The sequence below is a fragment of the Astyanax mexicanus genome, chromosome 10 (assembly GCF_023375975.1).
Source record: "Astyanax mexicanus isolate ESR-SI-001 chromosome 10, AstMex3_surface, whole genome shotgun sequence".
In the NCBI taxonomy this organism is placed as follows: domain Eukaryota; kingdom Metazoa; phylum Chordata; class Actinopteri; order Characiformes; family Acestrorhamphidae; genus Astyanax; species Astyanax mexicanus.
In genome coordinates this window covers 22,756,287-22,780,535 of record NC_064417.1, presented here as the reverse complement: position 1 = coordinate 22,780,535, position 24,249 = coordinate 22,756,287, and the positions used below count along the sequence as shown (strand labels likewise).

At 38.7% G+C, this 24,249-nt stretch overlaps 1 protein-coding gene across 1 annotated transcript; it reads left to right on the top strand.

The window, feature by feature from the left end:
• Positions 1–390: 390 nt before the first annotated feature.
• Positions 391–23,991, top strand: reep2 (receptor accessory protein 2). Its single transcript, XM_022683480.2, has 8 exons — positions 391–726; positions 8,959–9,031; positions 11,591–11,667; positions 12,056–12,176; positions 12,267–12,380; positions 13,443–13,590; positions 17,419–17,588; positions 18,709–23,991. Exons 1-8 carry the CDS (start codon positions 695–697, stop codon positions 18,787–18,789), a joined length of 816 nt encoding a protein of 271 aa, XP_022539201.1. The 5' UTR covers positions 391–694; the 3' UTR covers positions 18,790–23,991.
• The last annotated feature ends 258 nt before the right edge of the window (positions 23,992–24,249 follow it).

The following is a 24,249-nucleotide window of genomic DNA, read 5'->3' as shown; positions in this document are numbered from 1 at the left end:
CATTTGTTTCTTAGCTCTAAATTACTGGGCAAAGCATATAACACTGATGTGATATTTGCACAAATAACACAGAAACGAGCTGCCATATTATTCCTAGCACTGTTAGGTCTGCCTCTTGATTATATTCCAGAGGTTTTTAAGTTGGTAAAATCAAAGAAACTCATTATTTTGATGTGGTCTTTTATTTTTTCCAGAGCTGTTCAACTCGGAAAGACCTACTGAATTTTACAAAGAACGAGAAAAGGTGGATTTTAGCAGAAGGACAAAACATACCCTGTGATAGACTAAATCCAAGCTAGTCGTGCTGTTGTTTTTTAATGGGAATCCAGGTCCTGCACACAGAAATCCGCTTCAAGATTTAGTGCCAACTTCTTGTGGAGCTCTGCCACCAGATTTTGAAGGGCACACTGCTGCTGTGTGTTATTCGCTGTGAGAAGCTGCTGGCCCTTTAAGAGAATCAGGTTGGGTTTGTCTGAGCATCAACATGCAGCAGATTTCAGACAGCAGCAGCAGCAGCAGGCTGTAGGCTAATGGAAGAGACCCGGGCTTCACTGAAGCAGCCAGACCAGACCAGACAGCGAGCTAACCAGCTAACCTACCTCGTGGAAAATCAGCCAGCGTCTGTCGGAATGGGGGATAGGGATTATTAAATCAGCTCCTGATGAGAAGATAAATCTGTCCCACAGCAGTGAAGATGGTGTCGTGGCTCATTTCGCGGATGGTGGTGTGAGTAACGCTATGTTATATGAATAACGTTGGTTAACTGGTTAGCAGTACTGGGTTACATGCATATATTATATGTATACATATTGGCCCTGCCTGTTTGTTGTCAAGCTCTGCAGATTCCCCCACAGGATACTGTGTGAACGGGTTTTACAGTGAAATTATATACAAAAATAATGTATTAATCATTAAAAAGCCTATTTTCTACCTTAAGTCGAATATAAATTAATATAAGGACCTATAGCTATTATTTAAAGCGCGTTCCTGCAGTAAAAACATCCAACGGTTAGCTAGCAATGAGAATGCTGATAAAACCTCAGCTACCAATGACTTCATTCACAACGAGGCGCTGCCATATAACCTATAGCTCTGCACCACTAGTCCTCAAAAACTGGCATTTTAGCTCGTATTTCAGCTTTCCTTTCCTTTAACGGCTCTACACACGTTTTTACATCATTCAGAGGAAAATTTGCTTTGGTTAAACCCGTGTTATTTTGCACCAAAAGGAGACAGATGTTAACCTGAGGACATTGCCTGCCTGCTCTTCAGAGATGTAGCCTAGTTTTACATCTGTGGCCTAAACGTGATGTTAAGCATTAGCTAGCTGGCTAACTAGCCAATTACAAAGCTAATGTAATCCAGGCTAATCCCGTTTTAATGTTGGTTTAATCTTTTTAACGGCCAACATAGTCCTACTGAATAAAACCCCATGACTTAAGATTGTTGTATAGTTTAGATTTTGACCAGTATATGATATGTTTTTGTTTGAGTTTGATTGTTTCATTGGTCCACAAATATGATCTGCCACACCAAGCTAGATAACCTGAATGGAAACTTGCTTGACCTCCATGTCCATCAAGATCTGTTTTTTTTTTTTTAACAACATGACCAACAAGACCAAGCTGGTTGACCAGTGATACCAGATTGACCAGCGTGACCAACATGACTAACACCACCAAGCAGGTTGACCAGCATGACCAGCATCCCCAAACAGTTTGACCAGTGAGATCAGATTCACCAACATGACCACCAAGTTCTAGCTGGTTGACTATTATCACCAGCATTACCAAGTTGACCAGTTTGAGCAACATGGCCAACAAAAACAATATGATCTGCGTGACCAAGCTGTGAGACCAGATTGATTAACATGTCCAACAAGATTAAGCTAGTTGACCACCTTGACCAGCACCACCAAGCTAGTTGACTTATGAGACCAGATTCACCAGCATGGCCATCAAGTCCAAACTGGTTGACCAGCATGTCTAACAAGACAAAGCAAGTTGACCAGTGTGACCAACATGGCCAACAATAACATGACATGCATGACCAAGCTATTTGTCATTATGACCAGCATCACCAAACAGGTTGACCACTGTGACCAACATGGCCAACAAAACAATATGACCAGCATGACCAAATTGTGAGACCAGATTGATCATCATGTCCAACAAGATCAAGCTTATTGAACTGGCATCACTAAGCCAGTTGACCATGTTCAACATGGCCAACATGAACATGTCCTGTATGACCAAGCAGATTTACCAGAATGACCAAGCTTGATCAAGTCGGTTGATCAGCATGACCATCAATACCTGGTTGGTTGACCTGCATGACCAAGCTGTTGGTTGACCAGTGTGACCAGCATCAACAAAATTAACCAGTCAACCAGCTTGCTTAGCTGCATATGGTATATTTTCACTGGAATGTTCAGCGTTTCAGCAACCATGACCATGACCATTCAAAACCAGCTAGCAGCAAAGTTGGTTTGAACTGGATTTGTCAATACCTAGACATGGACTATATTTATGTATGTGGCATAAACATAAAGTTCAACGTTTAGCTAGGCAACTACAAGGCCCATATGATCTTGCTGATTTTCTTTTAATGTTATTTTAATGATATTTTTTTTAAAAGCCCAGTATATATGTACACTCAGGTCAGCTGTGTTATTGTTTTGCAGTGTAAGTGGTTGAGTAGATTAAGCCTAGCTAGGAATGACAGACCTCAAGCACACAATTTTCTTTCTGGGTTTATACTCCAGGAGGATTTAGGCCATCTTCCATACAGGATGCTTTGGTAAAGGCCTCATTAGTTTATACAGACCCAAAGGCCTTGGTCTGTCTTCCTTCTTATGCTTTTTTATTGCCAAGGGAGGCTGAACTGCTTGCAGCAAAATGGCCATATGGGCAGAGGTAAGGGTTTTGATTGCCTATGATGCTGCTCTGTGCTTCAGTTAGAGTGGTTCTTTGTTATCTGATGGGTTATTGTCTGGAGTCTGCATCTACGTGCAACAGTGGTCCTTAATAGTTTGCAACAACCTGTTCCTAGAAAAAAAGAGCAAAGTATGGTCTTTATTTATCTGCTAGATCTATGTCTGCAGTCTATATCCTATTGCAACAACATGGATTAGGACAGAAGCCGAGGGTGTGCTTTACTTGTTTGTTGAATCTATATCTTTGGTCTACATTTCGGTGCAACAGTGTGGAGCTGAAGTGGTCCTCATTTTATATGATGAATCTACATCTACAGTTTACATCTTTTTGCAAGAATATGGTCCTGGAAAAGAGCTCACAACCGTGGTCCTCGTTTATTTGATAGATCAATATCGGCATCCTGGTGCAACAGCTGATCCCAGAGTAGAACCAATAATGGTCTGTTCTCGTTTGTCTGATAGACATATGTCTACAGTCTACATCCTTTTTCAACATTATGGGCTTGGAGAAGAGCTGAGAGCTTATCTTGGGTTTAATGTGTGGTCTGAGTAATCTTCAACTACAGTATACATCTCAAGTTGACTGTGTGGTCCCAGAGAAGAGCCAGAAGAGGTCTTTATTGATCTTATTGAATGATCTTTTTTTACTGTCTACATCACGGTGCAAACAGCAGTGCCCTGGAGAACAGCTGGGATTAAGATTTGATTGATCTATTACTACAATCTAAATTCCATTTTAGCAGCATGGTCTTTATACATCTGCAGTATACATAGCATGCATCATTGTGGTCCCAGAGAAGAGATGAAAGTGGTTCTTATTTATCTTATGGCTCTACATTTACTGTCCACATCTCAGTGTAGCAAGGTGGCCCTTGAGGAAAAAATCGTGTTCATTTTCTGATGGATCTTTGGTACTAGTGGTCCCAGAGAAGAGCATGTGGTTCTTGTTTATCTGAAAGATCTGCTCCTACCATCTAAGGGCTTTTTCATACCTGTAGTTTCTTTGGTCCCAATCAGTTTGACTACTTAAGTGTTCTCTTCCACGATGTGTCTGGTTCTGGCTTCACACAGGCATGAACCCAAACACACCAAAATATGCCCCAATAAACCACACAAGCACATTCTCCTCTGATTGGTCAGAGCTGTGGTAATTATCAGATTAATAATCAGATTAAACTGTGCCTTTTTGGCAGTTTAGCTCAAATAAAAGGAGTATATTTGATAGCTGGGTTGGAGACTGGATCACGTTCTCACCACAACCGAACCAATCCATAGTTGGTTTGGGAACGGACTTCTAGCAGGTCTCGGTCCAGTTCTTTTGATCCACGCCCGATTACTGTTTTCACACCTTCTCAAATGAACCGCACTAAAGGTGCAAACGAACCAAACCTTATTTATCTGATTGATCTTTAGCTATAATCATCTTAGTCTGTCATCAGCATGGTTCCTATTGATGTAATGAATCTACATGTACTTCTTGGTGCTATGGTCCGTTGTCTCTATATTGTAGCTACATCTACAGTCTGCATCTCTGTGCAGAGCAGTGTGGTCCTGGATCAGAAGAGCTGAGCAGCATTGTGAGAGTGGGACGAGTCTAAGTGGGACGAGGAGCATGTGCTTAGCCACGCACCAGACGTACTGCACCGCCCCGCTGTTGCTCGCATCACTGGGCACCGCACACAGCTGCACACATACACACACAGGCCACATGCACACTCACGTGTGCTTTATTATAAGGCCGAATATACAGCAACTGTATGCTGACTAACATGCACACAAACACTTGCCCACACTGCAGACAACACACACCTGCACAGACCACATCCACACGTTATAAAGGATATTATAAAATATAACATGGCATTTTTGTTACAGTATCTAGCCAGTTTCTGCAGAACATGCTGAATTAGTTATAAGGAACTAAAGAATGAATCTGATCAGATCAATTAAAGGCATTGATCTGTAATGGATTAATTTTAACTGTGTGTGTGTGTTTTTTTTCCTATAGGGTAGTGAAGTATTTTGAGCTTGATGGCCTACTTTTCATGCACATTTAAAAGTAGTAATGATAATTGTAGTGGAACCCTTTGGGTTCTGTTTTATATAGAATGTCCTACCAGAGGTTTACACCAATGCAAATGTTCTATTATCCAGATTTGTACAGCCTGCATTTAATAGCCCTTGAAGAAGCTTTATTTAAGAAAAATGGCTGTATACACACAGATGGAACACACAGCTACTGTTAGCACACACAGATGCCAACCTACACACACATGCACAGCATGATCCAAAATGGAACACATGGCTACAGGGTGCTAATCAACACACAGCTGGCCCGTACACACACACATACACACGTTCTTACACAAACAAACGCTTGTTTTAAATCATAGCCTTGGTAACCTACACCTAGTCCTAACCTTAACCCTGACTAGGTGTGTGTAATATGAACAAATAGGGTGCTGTGGGATAAGGGATATCACAATATTTGTATAATATTTGTGTAAAATGTGTGACATGACATGCAATTATCTCTCCTCTGATTGGCAAATAGCATGTCTCCTGGGACGTCAGAGCTAAGTCCTAATTTACGGGTTGACATTAATCAGGGGCCTTTCCTGGTTCACTAATTTTTCTGTCTGTTTTCTTTTATTGGCTAATGCTGCTTTTAAAGGTAAAATGATGGCTTGGCTTCACATGCAGCATGCATATGCAACTCATAGTGTATTTTAAAAAGTGCAAGTACAACCTTATAACCTAGACCACTGTTTCTAATCTTAACCTGACTCACAATAACCCCTATCCTAACCTTAAACATCACTTTACCAACTCTACACCTAGCCATAACCATGACTTATTCCCACTTACACTAATACTAAACCTGTCTTTAAACATAACCTCTGTAAACGACACCTAAACCTAGTCCTAACCACCCTAACCAGCACCTAAATTTAATCCTTTAATCCTTAGCACTAACCATACTAACCCTAAATCTAACGTACTGTGTTTTTCCTTTATCCTTTAATTTCCCCAAAACCCTTAGTGCCTCTTATAACATGGTACGCCTTGTGTATGAATTTTACCAGCCAGTTTGAAAGAAGCAGTAAAGCCACTCTGCTTTAGTGCAGCATCATAGTTTAGTTCTGTAGTTTAGTTCTCCAGCACAGAGACTTGAGACTGGAGCAGTATAAGCATTAGCTGCTAACCACGCTAAGCGCTAGCTCTTCTGTCGTTCAGATGTGTGTATTATCAGACTGTAGCCTGCTGCTAACCCTGGCTAGCACAGCCAGAGCAGCATTAGCATTACCCGCTAACCAAGCTAAGAGCTAGTTAGCTCTTTTGCCATCTAGAGGCGAGTATGTCGGAGTATGTAGCCTACTGCTAACCCCGGCTAGCACTGCCAAAGCAGTGTTAGCATTACCCACTAACCATGCTAAGCGATAGTAAGCTCTTTTCCGGCTCAGAGGCGAGTATATGTGACTGTAGCTTTCCCGTTTACCTTGCTAAGACAAGCTAAGTAGGACGAACCACTAGCTAATATAGCCCTGGCTTACCAGGCTTACCAGGGTTCCTCACTGTGGTGCTTTTTGGCTAGCCTTTGTTGAAAGCTGGAAATCTAAGCTTACTGTAAATAAACATATGCTTACTGTAAATACATTTTTGTGCGCCTTATAGTGTGAAAATGTGGTAGTAATAGTAAAATAGTTGGGTTAGGGACCACAAATGGTCTTACTTTTTTTATGTTGTTCTTTCTTTGTCTCTCTCTCACACACACACACACACAAACACAGAAAGGCAGCTGATGTTAGCAGGCAGTAGACGAGAGCTTGGCTGTATTTTACCGGCCTCTGGTTAAGCTTGAGTTTGGGATGCTGTCACATCAGCACAAAGTAGGGGTGAGTGAGAGAGTGAGAGAGTGAGAGAGTGAGAGAGAGTGAGAGAGTGAGAGACTGAGTGAGAGAGTGAGAGAGTGAGTGAGAGAGCATGTGTCTGAATGTGTGGCTTGGAGGCTGTGCATCTGTCTCTCCCTCTCTCCCTCTCTCTCTGATAAATGATTCATTATGGTTAGTCACTGTATTTTCCCATATTTGCCTTCACTTCAGATTGCTGTAAAACAGCAGGGTTTTGAAATTTCATTAAAAGATTTCTGCTGTGGAATGTTTCTGTGTTCTGATCAGGGCCTGGCTGTGATCAGCACAACCAATTAGAATCTCTATTTCAGCTGCAGGGGGAGTCAAAAGACAACAGTGATTTAAACCAAGTCTTTATAGGCTGATCAGACTCAGAGGAAGAACCAGTCAGAATCTTTATTCTATGACTCAAACTTCGATACAGTATAGCAAGACAACCTCTGCTCATTAATCTGTTATTTATTTATTTATTTATTAATTTTTTTACTACAATTTACAAACTAATGTTAATAGTCTTGGTCGCAGTTGTTTTCCAAATTGTGTGAAATGTACTATATTTGTATTTATTTTTGCACTGCTGCCTTGCTAAGATACAACCTAATGTTCCTCAGAAATGTTAGCTAGCAGTGTGTAAATTATATATGTTATATTTAAGCGAAAATACACAAGAGGGAGTGCTAGATCATGTAATATTGGCACCACTGTGCTGCGATTGTAGGCACGAGGATGCAGGCTGCTCTGTTTGTAGCTGTGCTGTTTGGTTTGTAAGCTCTGCATCGTTGCTAGGTTACCTGTATGTGGCAGTAATACATGTAATACATGGAGAGCTTTGGTTACAGTGCATTACCGACTGATAACAGCCCTCATAGAACGCCTTTTAGCCAATGACATTGCAGTCAGAACTAACTGTGGTATAATATAAATTATATTATACCTTAGACAGAGTCTGTGTGTACGGTCTGACCCCTATTGTACTGGACTGTGTGCAATGGGGCCTGTTGCGTGAAGTTTGCCATGAGTGACACTTTTGATTTCTATAATCAGAAAGTTATATTAGATTAACTGCAGAGAGCTGCTCTTTAATTGCCTTTATGCTACTGAAAAACATATCATACAATAGAACTTTTGTTTAATAGATTAAGATGCAGTGGTACAATGGTGGATCAATATGGTCAAACTGTGACATTTATGTTCTGTTAGTCAAGAGCTGAACAATATATCTATTGTTCAAGGATATCAGTAGTTAAAGAACACCAATCCAGCTGTATATTTCTTGACACAAAGTGCAAAATCCTGTTTAATTTACTATTGGATTACTGTACTATGCATGAAACCACATTTGAATAGCAGAATCCACCACTGCTGATGCATTTTGTCTGCATGTCAAAATATGATAAACACTGTGTATTAGGTCCCATAAATAATATCAGAATATTTCATGGTATTTTTGTGATAACCATACTCGTTGCGATAAAAAAAAAACACTGAATGAAACAAAATATTTCAAGAATACACTACTGCAACAAAATGAAAAATAAAGTTAATTATGGCATGCAATATAGTGATACACCCCTAACTGAGATATTTAATATAAATAATGCATTTCAAATATCTCCATGTATCCAGGATTAAAGAAAAATAAATGATACTCTAGTAGATATATAATAGGAAATGAGAAGTGTACACTTTTTATTTGCTACAAACAGCAAAAAAGTAGTTGGTGTACGATATGGCACACCCCTTCTGTGTATTGTAAAAACGTCTTTGAATACCTAGATATATTTTTACAATTTTACCCATCTCTTTCATTGTGTGATTACATACACCAAGGGGTAGTAGCTTTTATACTTTTCATATTGATATTGGAATTGTATTGTTTAAACCAAAATTAAGAAATATATCATAATATAGATTTTTATACCATATTTTTGCCGTTGACGATATTTCATCTTCTCTAGGCTTTTGGCTGCCCAAGCTAAAACCTCTGAACTGTAATCTGAGAGTCAGAATCGACTCAGTCAGTGTAAAATGAGCTGCACTGGGTTTACTGGATGTGAACAGAATGTGTCTCTTGTGGGTCAAAGACTAATATGTGCCCTTTTTTCTCGACAGCCTGGCCTTCGGGACCCTCTACCCAGCTTATTCTTCCTATAAGGCAGTGAAGACGAAAAACGTTAAGGAATATGTGAGTACTAACATGCCACTGTTCTGGGCCTGTATTTGTTTTATTGTCTCATAATACATAACTATAAATAACAGTTGGTGACACATCAATAGCAGATAAAAGCATTTAATTGCTATAGAATTAAATGAATACAAATGACCACAAATTCTGTTTAATATCTAGAATTTTGAAAAGTACATTGTGTCAGAGCTCATTTTAAAGAGACACGTGCTTTGATCTGGAAAAGCGCATCAGTGTTTAGCTCGCGTTTCCTGGAGTCTCCTCTCACATGTTGTCATGGCAACCCCACGGTCAGACGGCCCTCCGTTGGCTGACTCAGACAGGGTCCCGGGCAAGAGAGCCATTTTTAGCTTCTATTCTCTCTGCTTCATGTGTTTTATATCATTATTATTATTATTACTATTATTAGAAGTAAGACCCACATTCATAGGTTTTATTTTTTAAATAAAATACATTAAAATACATTTGCCAGCTTTCCCATTCTATTCTAATGCATTATGCAATAGTATGTACATTTTGAGCAAAAAAATATTTTTTTATGGCATTTTTTTAAAGGATGTGTAAGTTTGAATGGTGCCAATGTTGAACAAAAATCTTGGTACATTTACAGGAGAGGAAAAAAAAGAAATGGACTGTGAAAGGCAATTGGGGTGTAGTGAAACATGACAACAACTACGAATCTTTGTCAAATATCCCACCTTTATTCACCCCTAGCATTCTAAAATACAGCGCTTTTAGCCGAAGCTCCCAACAGGCTTACAATATTAGCCATAGGGGAATAACTATTTTTACACCATTAACAAGCTCCGCACTTCATTGTTAGAATTCTGAAGGTCCTGACATTTAAACCGAGGCACTGAGAACTTAAAATTAAGTCAGGATAAGTCGACTGATGAGCACAAATTAATAGGTAGGATAGGGAAACAAATTGCATAATAAGTTTAGTGAAAATGCTGGAATACTATAAAGATAGCATACTGAGGGTGAATGGAGGTGGGCTATTTGACAAAAGTTCAAAAACTCTAAGTGGAAAAATGTTCTAATATTCCAGTCATGTAATTTTGACAGTGTAAAACACAAATTCACATTTATGTTTATGTTAAAAAAGTAAAGAACAGCAAAAATTAAGATAATAAGAGGATTATGTCTCACGTCTTTGTGCTGCAGTATTTTCAAGTTATTAACTGTATTTATAATATAGTACCATGTAACAGTAAATCACCAAATCCATTGTATGCATGGTATATCATACCTCTCGGTCTAATAAACAACCAATTTAAACGCTGCAACTTTAATAATGCGGGCAACTGCAGTCTTGCACATGAGGTCCCCCCTCCCCCCCAACGTGTGTGCATAAAATCAGTCATGCATGTTTCAGATGCACATACTCAGGTACCGTCAGTGTGGTGTAAGAGCATGTGTGTACACGTGTTTGTTTCAGCTACAGTGCCCCCTTCATGATTTCTCCCTCCTCGTGAGGTTTTTTTGCATGTTTGTCACTCTTACATGTCAGATTTTCAAACCAGTTTAAATATTAGTCAAATACATTACATTACATTACATTACATTACATTACATTTGACAGACACTTTTGTCCAAAGCGACTTACAATAGTGAAGTACAAATGTAATAGAAGTTAAAGGTAAAAACATCTTTATATCTTTATAAAGACAACACAAGTAAACAAAAATACAGTTAAAAAAGTTTTTATTATTAAGGGAGAAAAAAAACAAACCTTCATGGGCCTGTGTGAAAAAGTGAATGCCCCCTAAACCTAATGACTGGTTGGGCCACCCTTAGTAGCAACAACTGCAATCAATTGTAATTTCGCTACATCAGAGTGTTTTAAGCATAAACCACCTTTTTAAGATCATGCCACTAGGCCACTCCAAAGTCTTCACTTTGTCTTTTTCTTTAGCCATTCAGAGGTGGACTTGCTGGTGTGTTTTGGATCATTGTCCTGCTGCAGAACCCAATTTTGTTTTAGCTTGAGGTCACGAACAGATGGCTGGATACTCTGCTTTAGGTTTTTCTTTTTTGGCAGGCAGCAGCAAAACAGCCTCAGACCATCACACTACCACCACCATGTTTTACTGTAGGTATAATGTTATTTTTCTTAAACACCAGATGTAATGGGACACACACCTTCCAAAGAATTTAACTTTTGCCTCATCAGTCCACAGAGTATTTTTTTTTTTGACAAAAGATGTTTTCTGGCAAAATTGAGATGACCCTTTATCTTGTTACTTATTATTTTTTGCCCAGTCTCTTTCTTATCGTGGAGTCATGAACGCTGATCTTAACTGAGGCAAGTGAGAACTGCAATTTTTTGTTGGCAGGACTTTCCTGAATAGTTCACCACTGTTCTTTTTCACATAGGGCCATGTAGGTTTAAAATTCTTTTCTCCCTCAATAATGAAATTGTTCATATTTTAATTTATTTGATTTGAAACATTTAAGAATGACAAACATTTAAAAAAATAAATCATAAAGGAAGCAAACACTTTTTCATACTATTGTATATCATGTTTTGACTAACTGTGTGTTTGTGTGTTTCAGGTCAAGTGGATGATGTACTGGATAGTGTTTGCATTATTTTCGACAGCAGAGACGATTACAGATATGCTTCTCTCCTGGTACGTCCAACACTGAACAAACGTCCCACTTTTCACATTGCAATAAATGAGATGCACAAGTTTGTGTCCTTCCTATATCACAGTGATTCAAATACACTAACACCCACTTTACCAAGATCATAGCTATGTATCCTCCTGGGATATCCTAGTGATCAACCAACTTGGAATACTATAGCTGCCACTTAGCAAATAACCAATTGACCACATAGCAAAAACAGGTTTACCTTTGGGTTTACCATATAACAACTGTCTCAAGAACTCTCTAATAGTGTGCTGTTGGAAATGGAATTTTTTGGAAAGTTTTTTTTTCCCTGAAAGCGATGTTCTAAGCTGGCCAGGATGTGTTTGTGTGTTATAGTTAACATGTTCTAAACTGTTGTTTTTACAGGTTCCCTTTTTATTTTGAGCTGAAAATTGCCTTTGTGATCTGGCTGCTATCACCGTACACAAAAGGCTCGAGTGTTCTGTACCGAAAGTTTGTGCACCCCACGCTGTCCAACAAGGAAAAGGTAGCATCCCTCACATAAACATCTGATTTATTAGCCAGTTACAGCTGTGTTGTTGATGTGTGTGCATGTGTTCTTCTGTGTGTTTTGTAGGAGATTGACGAGTACATCACTCAGGCGAAGGACCGCAGTTATGAGACGATGATGCGGTTTGGAAAGAGGGGGCTGAACATTGCAGCTACAGCAGCAGTGACTGCAGCCGCTAAGGTGAGGGAGGGAAAGGGCTAACGGTGTGTCGTGTTTGAGTGAAGGGGTTTGTAGGATAGTAGCTCTTTCCAGTGTAAATAGTCCAGTTTACCTATTGTCCCTTTGGTAGCTATTTGAGTGATTTAGTTAAAGCAATAAGTTTAAAAGTTTATAAGTCTAAAACAGGAGTTTCTTGAGAGCAGTATTCAGCTGCTTTTCTCCTGTAGCTGTAAATAAGTGTTAGTCAAGCTGGGCTAAAATATCCAGCAGGCTAGCACAGAGCTACACTGCTAACACAGAAGCTACACTGCTCATTAATAAGGCAAATTGGTTTATTTGCCCATCCTGTTTGGAATCCAGTCAAGGCTGCAATTAATCGTGTCTTTAGTGTGGAGGCATTAATTAAATACTGCCTTGTGCACTCAAATTTCGTCCAATTCTGATTTTCTAAAAAAAGTGTCAGTAGTGGGTCTGATTAATGATCAGTCTTACTCAGTGCAAGCAATCAGATTTCTCTGTAGGTAAAGCAAGAGTCAAGATATGAAAAACATTTTTTGAACCTAATGTTGCCATAACTATAAAGCTTGATTTGCACAACAAAATTGCGTGATTTCAAAATCAGTTTAACTTCTCCTTCATATTAATGTTACATGCTCTTTTGATTTATTCATACTCTGGGGTTTGTCAGTCTACTGCTGTCGGGCGGCATTTACTAGCGGCTAGCAGCTAATACTAATGCTGCTGCTGCTGCTGCACCCAGCCTTAGTTGAAATCTGGAAATCTAAGGTTACTGTAAATAAATGGAAATGCTTAACTCACCATAATAAACAGTTTGCAGAAGAGAAATCTGTGTAGATTAACATCCAGCACTTTAAGTACTTTAAAAGAAATATATATATATATATTTTATATATATATAAAAAAACAGAAAATAGACATTCATTGATCGTGTGCCTGCAATCCGGTATACCTTATAGTGTGAAAAATACGGTACAGGCATTTCTTTTCATCCTCAGTAGAGAGAAATGACCATGCTCACACATGTTCTAGTGTGTAATGTGCTTTGTGTTGTATTGTGTGCAGGGCCAGGGTGTGTTGTCAGAGAAGCTGCGCAGTTTCAGCATGCAGGACCTGACCCTCATTCAGAATGAGGAGGAGCTGCAGCTGGATGGCACTGAAGATACACACACCGCTGCTACACTGCCCCGTGCGAAAACAACCACGCGGTCAGGTACACAAACACACACACACACATGCATACACACAGCCAGGATTGTAGACTCAAACTCGTACTTTACTATTTAAAAGTCTTAACAGAAGATCTGATGGAAATCTCTCTCTGACCACCAATGGCGGTTCTAGCTGGTTCTAGCAGTATGATCTTTTGTCCAAGGAAGGCTTTGTACTGGATGTTGTAGCATTGTGGTGAAGATTTGATTGTGATTACCAGCAAAAGCATTAGTAAGGTCAGGCTGGTGGATGGGAACCACCCCACCTCATCCTCAACTTTAGGCATTATTACTGCCTATGATGCAGTCATGTTCTTTTTCAAGAATGTCAGCATTTTCTGGAAGCAGTTGAGACCTTTGGGCACTAACTTTGTGTCCTGCAGTTGAAAAGTCACGCTCACTTGGGACAGAGTGTTTTTGCGTTGTGCTTGTATTAGCCGCGGTGAACAGCACAGTTTCCTTACAGTACTTGCATATGGTTTGTGTCTTGTCGGTCACTCTTACTGTTTATTGTTTTCACTAGGAAGCCAAAATGTAGCCGGTGTTCTGTCGAATTGTGCTACCTTGTCAAATCTTGCTACCTTAGTGTATTTAAAGGTAAAAAAAAACAAACAAAATAATAGAGTATGCTTGCTGTAAAATTGTCAATATAATATTAAAATATCCTAAATCGCTCTATCAGGGTAAAATTAAGGGTTTTTTTTTGTTGTATTTGTATTATTATATATATTTGTTTTAGTCAGATAGATACAATAAAAAAAGTATAAAAGTGGAGTCTTTTAGTGTGTGTAATGGAGGTAGTGTAGGTAAACACAGTATAGTGTACTCCAGTTAGTTGTTGTGCATATTAAGAAGAAAACGTAACTGATGTCAGCCGTATAGACAGTGCAAGTACGCAAGTATATCATAATTTAGCAGTGCAAATTTAACGAATTTGTAAAACAGTGGACAATAAATAAACTAGTAGTGCAGAATAGGGTAAAACTATAAATAATATAATGACGTTAATAGGGCATCTCGGGGGGTGAGGGTGTGTCCATTGAGTGAACAAAAGGTTTTTTGACACGGTGGTAAAATAAATATCTCACTTAAGCAAAACAAATGTCAGTGAGTTTAGATTGTATAATGCATCCAAGAAAAACAAAATTATCAGGATTTTTTTTTTTTTAAAGGGAGAATTGACGCATGCGCAGAGCCGCTAAGAAGCACAAATTGATGGGTAGCATAACTCGACAGAACACCGGACATATTGCCTAAAAGTAGCAAGAGCATCATATGTGCGAATGCCTGAATTTTCCTCTTCCTCTGAGAGCTGCTCCGACTGCTCAGCCACCACATTCGCCGCCATTGCTACTTTGTTGTTAGACCCCTTTTTTAAAAAGTCCATACTAAACTTATTTTATTTTATTTTTTTTACTTCTCGCGAGACAGGTTCAAGCTTGACAAGAAATATCGCCACATTTTAATCTCGTGAAATCTCGTCACCCCCTAGCCATGCTCTGTGTGTGTGCGTTTGCTCATCATCTTGTTTCAGCATCAGTGGGTGTTAGCAATAGATGAATGCAATCATTAGAATGGGTCTCCACTAACATTTGGAAATATAGTGTATTTCTTAAATTTGCTGTATCACACTAGGACACATGAGTATTATTCATGAATCTAGAATCAGATCTTTGAAGATTTGGACTAATTTGCACTGCTGCAGAATTATACAACATTGAACTAATTTTGCTGCTCCCCCCTATTAATGCTGTATATTTTATGATGTATTAATTAGGCTTGTTCCAAAATTGAAGTTCTGTGTATACTGCAGATATCCTCCTGCCCACAACTGCAGTACAGCATGATTAAAGCCTGCTGATTCACTAAGTAGAGCCCAGCAAGCTGCATTGTCTGAGCTGGGTTTTATGCTGATGGTGATGTGACCAGCATGTGATTTCAAAGAGAGAGAGAGAGAGAGAGGGCGAGAGAGACAGTGAAAAAGCTGGGGAGGGAGGGGGTAGGTCATGTGCTATGGGTGAGCTAAAGAATGAGAGTGGGAGAGAAAAGAGAGAGGGGCATATTGTTGAGGTCCAGCTAAAGGTTCTCTTTTGGCCCAATTTAAACACTGTGACATTTTGCCTTTCATTATGAACGTGGATTTGGCAGATCAAGAATTCCTCAGAGCTTGTAGTTACAGTAGATGAGATCAATGGAGGTTCTGTTGGCCTCATGTCAGACACAGCAGCACACAGCCATATGGAAATATTCGTGAATGGCAGCATGCAGGATTTCAATGAAGGTTTTGTTTCTTGGGCTCAGAACTGTGCCCGGTCAGGCTGGCGGGCTTTGAATATCTGCAAGGAGAAGAAAAAGAGAAAAGAGTGAGGAGGATCTTTTTAAATTAATATCCTTTCCTAACATCCTTAATCTGAGAGCGTCCTGTGGGTTAGTTTAGTCCTTTCTCTGTTGGGTCTATTTAAAACTGTTTTTAGATCTGGCAGAGCATTACAAGAAAGATACCAGATTCATTGTTTTTTCACAAATTCTTTATTTGTGACCTCCAGCATTGAAAGCTTACCTCAACCGGGAATTCCTACTTGGAATATCAGTATAGTGTTCTCTGTTCCAAGTTTAGCATTATAAGGCTTAAAGCACACACGTAATTAATTAAGCAGTAATACACACAAGGGTTGTGCTTTAAAGCAATGTTGGCACTGCTGTGCTGCGGTTGAAGGCACGAGGCAGCAGGCCAATTATGCCACCGTTATGCGATTATACCACAGTTACATTATCTCTGTTTATTGAAAGATTGAGTTAAACAGGACGAGACAATACGACCTGACTGGTTATAAACACTCCACAGGTTAAATTAGTTCCACTGCTGCTCTGTTTGTTGCTAGGTTAGCATGGTGGCCATTTAAGTCAAAATTGTGGAAATCTTGGCTTACTGTAAATAATTGTAAGAGCCTTCCTTGTTTGGTGGTGGCAGATTCTGAAAAACAGCTAATTAAATACTAGTTATTTAAATACAATGTTTTTATTCAAAATGTGCTGCACTCCATGTTGATAAACAGGACTAATTAACTTTTTGGGATCAAATGTGTTTTTTTTTTTTCTATAATTATTTCAGATTTTTCGCATTTTTTTCTCCCAATCTGGCTATCCAGTTGTCCCACACCTTTGTGCATCTTCATCACCAGTGGTGACTGCAAAGGGTGTGGACGAGCACACGCCTCCTCCGTCACACGGAGCTGCTGATGCATCATTGCCTGAGTGGCTAACGCCCTCTGAGGAAAGCACAGGAACTCGAATCCAATACATCTGCTCACAGCGTGATGGGGAGAGAACACCATCTACCCACCCGGAGGGAGCAAGGCCAATCTTGCTCCCTCTGGGCGCCGGCAGCTGATGGCAGAGCTACATGAACGGGATTCGAACCGGCAACCTCCCGTTTATAGTGGCAGTGCATTAGACCGCTGGACCACTTGGCTTCTGTGTGTCATATCCCTCAGATTTTTTAGATTGTTTAAATTGGACAGCAGGACATCTCCCCCAGTCACGACTGAAGCTCTCCAGGTTTAAATTTAGTTTTAGCTTTCCATGTTAGAATTTTAGTATTGACCAGTGCTTGTTTGTATGCAAATATCTCCACGCCTTGGTCATATACCATAGGTAGTTGGTTTGAGATAATAAACATATCTTCTACAGATGTTAATGTACAATTAATGTTTTTTGTTTATTGTAACATATTTAACTTTAACTTAAACAGGAGTGTCTAAACTGTAGAATACAGACTGTATGATTGAATGGTGATTGAATTCTAATGAGCTTCTGTCTTTTCTCTTCAGTACGTGCCACAACAATCCAACCTGAGACTGAATCTCCGCCAAGTTCCCGCTCTGACGGCGACCAATCAGATGCCAGGACTGAGCACTCGGATGAGGACGCTGCTGATAAAGCACCCAAGCGAACAACCAGCGTCCGAGCAGCCAAGAAAACAGCCCCTGCTAAAACAGAGGTATACATGCTTTTTTACTCACTCACTTAAAAAAATGCACTGTAACGTATCGAGTGTAAGAAGATATGCAGGTATTCTGTGTGTGTGTGTGTGTGTGTGTGTGTGTGGACACTCTCTCTCACACACTAACGCACACGTATTCAAATGAATTTATGAAGAGAGTGCTGACCGTGATGGAAAATTGGTGCCAGCATGAGCACTTGTGGACATCCATCTTCCGAGACTTTGCTGCAGGGAAAGCTGCCAACCAGCATTCTGCTCTTAGTCATAATATATGACTCCTCTTCTCCTTTCTCTCTCTCTCTCTCTCTCTCTTTCTTTCCTTTCCTTTTTCTTTTTTCAGAGCTCTGTAATGGTGTAAGAGTTGCTCAGTGTGACTTACCTTTGTTTAAGATTACTTGGTCCCGTCTCTATATTTAGAATCAAGTGCAGAAAGTTTACTCTAGTACAGTTTTGCTTGAACGTTTGTGAACCCTTCAGAATTTTCAATTTGTCTGCATGAATATGATAATAAAAATATATAATCCCTTTTTGTAAAAGTACATTAAGAGAACCCAATTAATCAAAAGGGACAAAAATTTATACTTTTTTATTTATTGAGGAAAAAGGTTTAATATTACAAATTTGTGGGTGGTAAAATATGTGAAACTGTGTGAATATCAGTTAATGTGAGTGTGAAATTAGAGTCAGTTTTTTTTTTTTTTTTTTTTTTTGAATTAATGGATTGACAATTAGATGCGCACCCTGAATTCTATATCAGGACATCTGTCCATGAACTGAATCTCAATGACCCTAAAGACACACAAGTCGATATACCAAAAAAAGGTTAGTGCCTGACCTTAATCCAATGGAAATATTGTGGAAACGCCTGAAATATGCAGTTAATTTAAGGAAACATCCCAGAGTTTAAACATTTACTGTATTTTTTGTAATCCGGTGCCCCTTATGTATAAAAATAGACCAGAAAATAGACGTTTATTAATGGTGCAAACAAAAATTGTTGCAGTTATTGCCATGAAGAGGTGGGGGTGTCGCATATTAACTCCTAACTTTTTCCCTTCTCTTTCTCTCTTCTTCTCCCTCACTGTGATGTGCTCCATCCTCTTTTGGTGGGCCTCAGACGACAACGACGAAGACAGTGAAGAAACAGCCAAAGAAGAAGACCACCACCACTACCAGCAATACCGCTGAGACCCCTTGAGTCTGCTGAGATCCAGCTGTGGCCAGATATACGCATACAAACATATATACACACCGCATATATACTGTTTATCTGACTATAAACACAACTGCGCTGACACACACGCACACACGCACACAATCTCATTCACACAGCAAAGTCTTTGTCCAAGCTTGGTTCTCTTGTGTGCGGATTTCTTCATACATATTCAGCACCACCTCAAATATTCAGCAAACTCATCATCAGAGTTAATATCATGCATCTCTTATGTGTGTTTGTGTGTTTGTGTGTGTGTATAAGTATGAGTGTTTGCTGGTAGGTGGAGGTATCTTCTACATTCTCTGTAGGCCTTACTGTTACTTGAGAGTTTGCTAGAGCAGCACTAGAGCAGTCAGCATTGTTCTTATCATAGATCTAGTCCAAGTATTCACACACTCCATCCACTTCTTCACCCCCTTTATTTTAGGACACAGTGTCTTCCAATCGGAGGCTTTTTTAAGCATGTAGGATGTCCACTGAGGGACTAACAGGGAAGAGGAAAATGAGGCTAAAAAAGCGAAAGAATGAAATAATCGCATGCTTGTGGCTTATATCTTCAGGAGCCTGTTGTAGAGCTGAAGAGCTGTGGTGGGTTTCAGAGCTGCGATTAAAGCTCTGCCCTTTTAATCCACACTCGATTTATATGGCACATCATACATCACTGGCTTAGACAGATATGGTAGAAGTCACACACTCTAAAAGCTCTTGGCATCTATGAGGACTTTGCTGGAGCTGATGCTTGCTGGAAATGCTCAACTTTAGGCCTTGCTCTAGGTGTCCCTCTTCTGAGGTTGTGAACACAATGGCTAGCTAGTCTATTGTTGAGAACTTTGGTCCTTTGGACTAAAGGCTCACATAGACATGTGTAGGTAGGGGTGTGATGTGGTTCAGCCTGTGTTGTATAGATACCACGTGCCATTTTGCCTTTTTTATTTGCTAATGAAAAGATAGAAAAGCCTATTAAAACAGATTCAACCACTTTACATAATATATAGGTCTACGTGAGCCTTTCTAACATTATTAATAGCCATTATTAAAAGTTATAAAGGCACACAGACCTGTTCAGATCTTTTCCTTGCTCTACTCTCTGGTTGTAAACATGATTGCTAGTCTGTTGCTGGGCACTTTGGTCCTTTCATAGAAACAAAACTCCTTTTTTCACATTTATAAATAATTGTTTTAATTGTTCTAAAGACTCACATAGACCTGTGTAGGTAGGGTGTGATATGTAAACACTCTGGTCGTAATCACGATGGCCAATCTGTTGCTTAGCAATTTTATACATATTTAGAACAGTAGCTTCTCTTATAACATTATTAATATTTTTATTAAGAGTTATAAAGACTCAATTAGACCAGTTTAGGGTTTGACGTGGATCAGGCTGTTTCTATAACATGCCATTTTGCCTCTTTTATTTGATGATAAAAGATGGAAGTTGATTTAAGCCAATAGATGTGTTTAGTCTACAGCGGTTTGTACTTTCTCAATTTAGCTTACTGGTCACAGTCTCAACACAGACTCAACACAGACTTAATATATTATGACGGTCTATAGCCCTTTCCGGACGGGATTAGTTTCTCAGGGGACGTCTGTGAAAAATATTTCACATTTCTACTCAGTGATAAAACAGAAGGATCAGTGAGTTTTTAGACTTTCTCGGTCACATGATATCACATTCAGTAGCTCCTCCATTTTCACTCGCTGTTGTTTTAACATGGATCTCTGTGACAGCGCGCACCCATAGTGTAATTACGGTGCGTAGCAGTGGATAAAAACATATTTTATTAAATGCAAGGTGATTAAACTCAGAGATGTGCGTCTGGACAAGACTAAAATTACGGGAGGACCACCGCCGGAGAGTTCAGCGAAAAACAGTAACGTTAGGTAATTCAGCCTTAATTTTCTAAGAGGATGAGAAAATTACCACAGGACCTCCTGAGAAACTAATCATGTCCGGATAGAACATATGTGAGCCTTTTTAACACAATTAATAGCCATTATTAATAGTTATATAGACTCGATAGACTTGCTTAGTATGTGAATAGGCTACCAAGTGCTATCTTTGCCTCCTTTGTTTGCTGATAAAAACAATATAGAAGCTAGTAGAATTATTCAGTTTTGGTTCTTACTTTCCCCAATATGGCTGATCTATGTTAATGGAGACAGTATCTTGGATATAATAATAAAATCTGCTGTTAATTTTAATTTCTTGAGTCACATAAAAGCAATTATCTGTTTACAGCTTTCCACACTACAGTGAGATTTCCTTGCAGACTTCTCTTGCAGTTGTGGTGCTGTCTACTGCGTGCTGAGTTAGAAAGATGGGTTATAACAGCATCACTCACAGCTCTCTAGGAATAGTACAGATGAATAGAAACGGTAAAGAGGAATTCTAGTGTGTGCTTTGCTTTCTCTACCCAGACTTTTATATTTCTGTTTCTCCAGAAAGTGACCATGTTGAGGCAGAGGGTGTAAATATGTTTTATTTGTTTCTTCTTAAATATCATGCTTTCACAGGACTGTGTAACATGCTTGGAGCTAAAGGAAAGAAACACACTCACACATGGGTCTTTTGAGCAATGCCATACAGTACTATGGCCTCTGGTAGATTAGACTTTTCAGCTAAAGGTGGGATTCTAATGGCTTCTAAATGCACTTGCAGGAACAGGTGTGCCTCTAACAGATCCTCTATTGAAGAATTTAACGTGCAAATCTGAAGATCTAATGCTATGATGCTGATCTGTGGTGAAGATCGCATTTGTGACCTCAGCCTGCCGCTCAGATTTGAGCAAAGAACAGGATAATAGAACAGGATAATAGAACCACATTATTAAGTGTAATTACTACTGAAAGCGCCTGGGGGGCGCCAAACCCCTACAAATCTAACACTGAGAACTGAGAACCACACCATTCCCATGTAGCAGACTCCTCAGTTTAGTCCTGAGCTCAGATCAGTTTTCTATCATATTCTTTTGTTTAATTCTGTGGACAAATGAGCTGATCCCAGGACAGGACTCACCTGAGATGATCTGAGACCTACAGTGAGATACACATCTCGTGTACAGGAGCTCAGCTGGTTTCTCACTGGATGAATCGACTGGAAAATGATATAAATGTATATACTATAATAATACTTCTGACTGTACAGAATGAGCTTTGCTTGCCTTACTCTCTTTGATGGTGTTCTTTGCAGACTTTATTTTGAAGTGTTTTTTTTTTCTTCGATCTCTACTCATCAGTTGCCACTTTTATAACAGTAGGAAGGGTTGTAAAGAAAGTATTGTAAAAAGTGATATGTATGTGTGTTGGTGGACAGTGTTTTTAATTTTCTTACCTTCTCTATAATTAAATTTTTGTCCTGTATTTATTAGAAAACACAAATATTGACAGTCCAAAAACACTATAATTGAGCCTGTAGTTAAAGTAGTTGGGAATGACTATAATTTAATTTATTTAAAATAAAATAAAGTTCTTTTTAATAGTGCACACGTATCAAGCGTACTGATTTTTCTGAAAGAACAATTACATTTTAAAGAGTAAATTGTACAAGAAAACTATCTCAGATATTCTTTAATAAAATGAAGGCTACATTTATAGGGACTTCATAACAAAACAACATTTTTAGTCACTGAACACAGATATAGTTTATCAGACAAGGTGTATCTAAGATATACGATGTGTGCATTTATAGTAGCTAAGCTCATGCTTACGATATGTATATATATTTATATGAGACCACTTCAGTTTCTGAATCGGTTTATCTGATTTTGCTATTTATAGTTATATGTTTGAGTAAAATGAACATTATTGTTTTGTTCTATAAACTACAGACATTTCATAAAAACATTTAATTTATAACATTTGTTTGCAGAAAATGAAAAGAGGATGAATTAACAAAAGATACAGAGCTTTCAGACCTCAAATAATGCAATGTTCAGAGTTCAGAAATAAATATTAATAAATATATATACAGAAAGACGTGGTCTCTGTTTTTTTCAGAGCTGTATCTTTATATGCGAAAAAATGTATTTGCAACAAAAATAAATCATAAAGCTATGTACACTATGGTTAGAAGAAAATGAGTTGTGAGGATAAAAAAAATGAGAGGATGGATCTTATTTAACATTGTTACTAAAATTGGAACAACAAGCGGTCACCCTAAAAACGTCCTGTTTTGTAGTAATATTCCATTTTTAAAAATGTGAAATGACACCACATACTGTGCAGAGTTATTTATAACAACATTGTTTTGTCTGTACGAAACAAATTGATGCGTTTAAAGAGGGTTGAGATACTCTTTTTGTGTATATTTGAAAATATGAAGTTGGTGACTGTCTAAGCCAATTGTTTAAAAGTTTAACCTAGCATTAGCCTAGCATCTCTATTCCTACACACATCTCCAAGCACACATCAGATAAACACCTATTTTTTGGCGGGTTGCTTGCATCAGGAGTAACTAATGCATCATGATTTAGATTTTTCTCTTAGCTACTCACTTAACTGGGCCTCTGAAGTCTGAACAGTACTGAGAAATGAAGCTTCGTAGCACTTTTATAATCTTCTCTTCAGTTTAAAAGCATTTTTATGTCATTTACTGCCCATTTAACTTTAACGTAAAATGACAAGACAGAAATATGCAGTTTGGTTGTTCTGAATCATTAAGTGCTTATGCATGCGTTATGAAGCCCCTATGTAGGTATCCTTCATGTTTAGTGTTGCTGATTTTGTGATTTATAGAACACAGTTACACACTAAAAAACTAGAAATTAATCATTCTACTGTTTTTTTTTTCTTCTTTTTTTTAAAATCTGTTTAACACCAAGTTTGACTTGAATTTTGAAGTTTTTGAGTTTGACAGAAGATTGCACTTGAGGTTTAGACGGTACATGTAATCAGCATCACAGCATCTCCAGTATCGTCATGCCTATGAAATTATTATTACTTTTTTGGATTGTTTTTCTCACCTCTTGGGAACATGTTCTGCTGTGTGTTTGAGATCAGTATTATCGTGCATAGGACTTTAATTTGTGAGAGAATATTCAGCACTACTATATCGTTTGTGCCAGTTGTGAATACTCCACTGTTTTAGAGAATGAGGAGGTAATGGTGATGTCAGAGGACTCAAGTACTGACTGACCTGACCTACAAACGCTGCAAAATAAATAAATAAATAGAGTTACTGCTCTCCTGCAACGGCTTCCTTTATTGTTCTGGTTTTGTATTTGCTTTGTGTGAAAGTTTATGGGTGTCTGCTAATCTGTGGTTTCTTCTAAGTATTGAAACAAGAAAATGTATTTTCCCCAGTTATATGTTTTAATCCTTTTTTCATTGAAAAAGACGTTTTTAATTAAAAACACCACTTGTAGCAGTTTATCAGTTTTAGGAGTGAGAGAGCAGCTCAGCGGTGCATGCAAACAATTGTTCTCAGCAAGAATTGTCCAA